This window comes from Quercus robur, chromosome 9, assembly GCF_932294415.1.
Source record: "Quercus robur chromosome 9, dhQueRobu3.1, whole genome shotgun sequence".
Taxonomy (NCBI): domain Eukaryota; kingdom Viridiplantae; phylum Streptophyta; class Magnoliopsida; order Fagales; family Fagaceae; genus Quercus; species Quercus robur.
This window is the reverse complement of record NC_065542.1, coordinates 53,611,319-53,615,054: the sequence shown is the minus strand read 5'-3', so window position 1 is coordinate 53,615,054 and position 3,736 is coordinate 53,611,319. Positions and strand designations below refer to the sequence as shown.

The window sequence follows — 3,736 nt, the reverse complement described above, 5'->3', positions numbered from 1 at the left end:
AAAACACAATAAAAAGCACTATTTACTCAGAACAGTGGGATTTTGTGTATAACTAACTAGCACAATTTATTTATTACAAGAATAGGGTGGAAATTCCACAATGGGAATCTCAAACAATTGATTAAGAGAATAGGATTACAAATATGAAGAGCGGTGACATACAAATTGCCTTCCCAAGGTACAGGGGAACATCAATTAAAGAAAGGAAAAGAAAAGCACCATATGACTCTTTCTCCCTTTAACTCTTTTCTAGGTGTTCTCTTAATATTTCTCAACACCCCCCCCCCCCTGTTGCAACCTCCCCCCTTTTTGTAAGCATCTTTTTTTCCCTTATCTCTCCAGCTGGTTTCTCTCTCTAGCTGGCTTGCTCCCTGCCAGATTTCTTAGGGATATTTACCTCCTCTTTCCTTGGTATTCCCCTGCTCTTATCTTGAAACAGGACTTTTGGGAGGTATCTGTACTGTTCAAGTTGTCCTATATGTATTTAATACGGAAGAGATCAGGTAGAGAACCTCTCATTAATGCAGAGGTGACAATCACTGTGATCCTTATCCTCTCAGGGTGTTTCCTGAGGTATACCTTGTGAGAGTGGCATATCAATTAAAAGAGGAATTGGTTCCTCGGGATCACTCATTTGCCTACTCCAAGGTCACTCGTGTTTATTACCTTGGATGTGAGCTTCAATGGTGGTGGCATACCTAGAACTCCGCAGGAATTGTCTAGGGGGACATTTCACCTTATGACTCATTGACTCATAGAGATGGGCCTAGCCTGTCTTTTCAAGTATGAGTTTTCAAGCCCTTTGGGCCTTGGCCCAAAATTAAATTCATCCCCCCACACAGTAAGCATGATTTCTTTACAAATCAATTCCTACCCTTTGCTCTAGTCATAGAGCTGAAACCCATGAACCTAAAAATATATTGTGCCATGTGGTACCATTAATAGCCTACAGAACCTTTACTAAACCTGCAACAATTATTTTGGTTCAATAATACTACGAAAAGAACTAAAGTATCATCCACTCCGAAAAATCAAGACTGAAGCACTGATATACAAGGATTGACTCCTACCGGTAAAAATTTCAACAGCACAAGTTGCTGCCTCCAGTGATTTATCCATAGCATCTTCCAAAAACAAATCAATAGGGAGCCAAAGTGGAAACCAACTAGTCTCATGAACTTGATTTGCAGAAGATATCAGAAACTAAAAGAAAAGGCACCATAGAGTTGACACAAAAACCTAAAATTATGGAGTTGAGAATAAAGCCTAAAATCCAGATATTCAAGAAAAAAGGGGGAGGGGGAGTTGTTACAAAAGATCCTTGAGTTCTAAAAGAAACATGCTAGTTGTGGCTATCATGTAGTTCAACTAAAGCCATAGGACATATAAAGTGTGCATTTGAAGCATAACTTGTTAATTTCATTTCCTGCTAGAACAAGAACGCTAAATAGATTTTCTCTTGGAAAGGTGTCAACCATGCGATTTTTGAATTCCTTCAGCCAGCCTTCATCATCAAACCCATCATGCATATTCAAAAGATCATTGAGCAGTCTCATGGCAGGAGTAGCCTCCTGTTTCAAAATCTCAGTCCAAAATATTAAGTAAAATATAAATTTTATAACTCTTTTTTCTCCCAGGGCAGGTAAAGAAGAAAGGAAACTAGAAAATGAAAAGAAAGAGCCCAAAGGGTAATTATGATGCAAGATGTGCTAGACTAGAATAATTATACAAGAAATTCCACTAAAAATCAGCACGATTTCAGACAAGATTCAATAAAAAGTTTAGCATTTGGTTTTAAAATTTGAGACCCATCTGCATATTTAGACTACCAACTTTATGCCAGGAACTTAGGAGATTCTGGCCTTTTACCCTTAATTTTTTAAAAAATTGGCAATATGCCCCTGTTTGCAAACTATATAGGAGCGTGCCCCTGTTTCGATACTCGATTATCCTAAAATCGAGTTCAATTAAATACTCGATTTGTAGAAAATCGAGTTATGCCCGATCAAACTTTAAAAAAAAAAAAATTTGCATGGAACTCGAGTTTCAGGAAATCGAGTTCCATGCGAAAAAAAATTTTATAAGTGTAATCGCCCCATATTCAGGGAGCCCTATAATGGCGTTTTTAAGCCCTATAGTGACGTTTTAAAGTCCTATAGCAGCGTTTTTCTGCAAATTTTTTTAAAAGTGTGATTGGCCCATATGGGGGGCCTATAGTGACGTTTTTAAGCCCTGTAGTGACGTTTTTAAGCCCTATAGCGGCGTTTTTTTTTGCAAAAATTTTTTATAGGTGTAATCGCTCTGTTCTGGGAGCCCTATAGTGGCGTTTTTAAGCCCTATAGTGACGTTTTAGGGCCCTATAGCGGCGTTTTCCTGCAAATTTTTTTTAAAAGTCCCCATACCAGCTTCAAGGGGCCCTATAGTGGCGTTTTTAAGCCCTATAGTGACGTTTTGGAACTCGACTTCCCTAAAATCGAGTTCCATGCTTTTTTTTTTTTTTTAGTTTTATTCGGCGTAACTCGATTTTCTATGAATCGAGTATTTCATTAAAACTCGATTTTAAGTTAATCGAGTATCGAAATAGGGGCATATCCCTATATAGTTTCGAAATAGGGGCATATTGCTAAATTTTTTAAAAATTAAGGACAAAATGCTAGAATCTCCCAGGAACTTATAGATGAACAGTAGTGTATACCTCAACCCTTCTATATAACAGATCAAGATTTCTTACAGCCATTTCATCCTGGAAAAATGAGATTAAAATCTGAATCAACTCTAGAGAGAGATAAAGAGACTGCATTAAATCAAATTCTGTTGAACTCAAACTATAGTAGTAAAATTTACAAGGAACAAATAAAAGTACAAGGGAAATCAATATTCTGAAAAGGACAAAGGGGCTCCCAATTCTTGCTTATAAACAAAATTACAAATTAAGAGGTCTTAACTCTTAAGTAAATTTTGTTAGACATATCTAGTAAAACCTATGACCAGTCAATTAACAGCCAATTGCTTTACCACTGAGCTACTGAGGATTCAATTCTCGTTCTCAACACCTGACCAATATGAGCTTGAAGTTCCTAGAGTTACAGGTATCGTGTTGGATATCAGATTGACATTGAAGGTTCCAATAGTCTTCTGAACATTACAGCAATCGGTGATTACAAGCATTTACTTTGGCACACTAAAAACAAGTTCGCAAAACATTACACTACAACACCATTGCATTAGAAGAAAAGATGCCACACAAAATTTAGAGACAACAAAAGACCAACTTACATCAAGTCTAGCAAAATCAAGGCAATTACATATGATCATTAGAACAAGTTCATTGAGCTCTCCTTTCTCAGCAGCTTCCTCAATTTCTTGCATATAAGGAAGTTAGTCAATAGTTACAATTATCCTACAAGAACAGTTTGACTCAGATTACCACTTACGGAACATGCAAAGTATGTATGAAAATGGACAGCAATGAAATGGGATGTCCTTAGATATGGTACAAATATTCCCTTAGTAATGAAAAGAAAAGCAGCAAAAAAAGAATAAGGAAAGGGCTTTTACTTTTCAGAAGGATTTCTATCAAGCTCTATATACAGAATACAATCTTTAGAAGTACACACATTCTCATAATTTTAAAGCCCCAATATCTTGACAGATTAAGAAATTTATGAGGTAATGGATTTGATGATGTATATTCTGATTACCTTTACCACTTCTTCAGCAGGTCTGATGAAGCTTG

At 36.6% G+C, this 3,736-nt stretch overlaps 1 protein-coding gene across 1 annotated transcript; it reads right to left on the bottom strand.

The window, feature by feature from the left end:
- Positions 1 to 333: 333 nt before the first annotated feature.
- Positions 334 to 3,407, bottom strand: LOC126699106 (protein PALE CRESS, chloroplastic-like). The gene is made up of 3 exons (XM_050396685.1): positions 3,277 to 3,407; positions 2,696 to 2,743; positions 334 to 1,571 (listed from the first exon to the last, which is right to left on the bottom strand). The coding sequence occupies exons 1-3, from the start codon at positions 3,367 to 3,369 to the stop codon at positions 1,365 to 1,367; spliced, it is 348 nt and encodes a 115-aa protein (XP_050252642.1). The 5' UTR covers positions 3,370 to 3,407; the 3' UTR covers positions 334 to 1,364.
- Positions 3,408 to 3,736: the final 329 nt, after the last annotated feature.

What these genes read in the sequence shown, in the direction of transcription:
- LOC126699106 (XM_050396685.1), bottom strand. Translation starts at nt 3,369, where the DNA reads ATGCAAGAAATTGAGGAAGCTGCTGAGAAAGGAGAGCTCAATGAACTT. An exon ending in TTGATTTTGCTAGACTTGAT is followed by an intron (nt 2,744 to 3,276) that starts GTAAGTTGGTCT and finishes TCATTTTTCCAG; the next exon opens with GATGAAATGGCTGTAAGAAA. An exon ending in TGTTATATAGAAGGGTTGAG is followed by an intron (nt 1,572 to 2,695) that starts GTATACACTACT and finishes ATTTTGAAACAG; the next exon opens with GAGGCTACTCCTGCCATGAG.